Source organism: Austrofundulus limnaeus, unplaced genomic scaffold (assembly GCF_001266775.1).
Source record: "Austrofundulus limnaeus strain Quisiro unplaced genomic scaffold, Austrofundulus_limnaeus-1.0 Scaffold16, whole genome shotgun sequence".
Lineage (NCBI taxonomy): Eukaryota > Metazoa > Chordata > Actinopteri > Cyprinodontiformes > Rivulidae > Austrofundulus > Austrofundulus limnaeus.
The window spans coordinates 2,526,613-2,527,937 of record NW_013952418.1 but is presented as its reverse complement, the minus strand read 5'-3'; the positions used below and the strand labels follow the sequence as shown (position 1 = coordinate 2,527,937).

The 1,325-nt window shown below is 35.5% G+C and overlaps 1 protein-coding gene across 2 annotated transcripts in view; it reads left to right on the top strand.

Moving 5' to 3' along the window:
* LOC106513965 (F-box/LRR-repeat protein 3) overlaps positions 1–1,325 on the top strand; it is a 7,908-nt gene that overhangs the window by 4,034 nt on the left and 2,549 nt on the right. For both annotated transcript variants that reach the window (XM_014003033.1, XM_014003032.1), the window contains exon 5: positions 1,077–1,248. In XM_014003033.1, coding sequence (XP_013858487.1) covers positions 1,077–1,248 — 172 coding nt within the window. The remainder of the gene's footprint in view (positions 1–1,076; positions 1,249–1,325) is intronic.

Sequence of the window (1,325 nt, the reverse complement as noted above, 5' to 3'; positions counted from 1 at the left end):
GCGATATTTCAGTGTATCGATATTTTCTTACACTCCTAATTTTAACATAAAATCAGCTGCATCTTACTTTCATTCCAGATATCAGAAACTGGTTTATGACTGGACATATTCGTTAATTAAGATATCTTTAACTAGCTATTATAAATATCAGATTTAATTGTATGGAGGCTCAGATTCAAAATGTCTTTAAATCAAGTTTGTCTCGTCAAAAATACAGTTCTAGATATATCTATGAAGTTTTGTCGAGTCATTATTTGCTTCCCTTTTTGTTCTGACGATTCACAATTCCAGTTAAAGATAACTTAAATGTATTTTTTAGATATAAACATTTGACTAATGCAAAATAAATTTCAGATATCTTGAAAACAAATGACTCRGCAAAATTAACTTGAGGATATCTAGAACCTTATTTTTGACTAGTCGCAATTCATTTTAAGGGATCTCCAGATGAATTACACATATTGAATACTTTTTCATCTAGATGTCTTTAAAATATCTTGAATAATTTTTCTGTCTAGTCTAAACAACAGTGGTCTGCAGTGTATAAGCTCAAATCATTTTTAGCTGCAGCTCGACATGAATTAAGAAACTTGGATAATTTATTGTCTGCTGTTGCAGCCGCACAAATTTCTGCAGGCAACTGTTTGGACAGCTCAGTTTGGGCAGCAGCGGGGCTTACGCGCAATTTCTTAATCCACATATCTAAAAATGTCATTTTGACTCATCATAATTGTTTGAGAGATCTTGAATTGTAATTAAAAAAGTGTTACTCTTCAAATGACGTCATTTGAGATATCTAGAAAGGCATTTTGATTTCGTCAAAATGTAATTAAAGATCTCTCTAATTGTTTTACAGTCAGACAGATAGCTGAAATTACCATTCAGGATAGTCAAAATGTAGCTGTTTCTAGTCAAAACTCATTTTTAGGTGTCTATAATTTAATTATAGTCAGACATTGCAGRTTTTATGTTAAAATGGCCTGCCATACATCCACTTACAGCCTTCATTCTCCTCTTCTTTTCACTTTATTCTGCTTAAATGTTTCTCTTTTTGTTTGTTGCTTGTTGCTGAACAGTCGCACTTCATCTCTGCTCTGACGGTGGTTTTTGTCAACTCCAAGTCCCTGTCCTCCCTGAAGATCGATGACACCCCAGTGGACGACCCCTCCCTCAAAGTCCTGGTGGCGAACAACAGCGACACGCTCAAGCTGCTGAAAATGAGCAGCTGCCCTCACGTCTCACCTGCAGGTAGATTATGGATTACAGGAACCTGCTGTCGGCTCTTTAACCTCTTGAGCCGAACAGCTTTTCCTGTTTTCTATTTA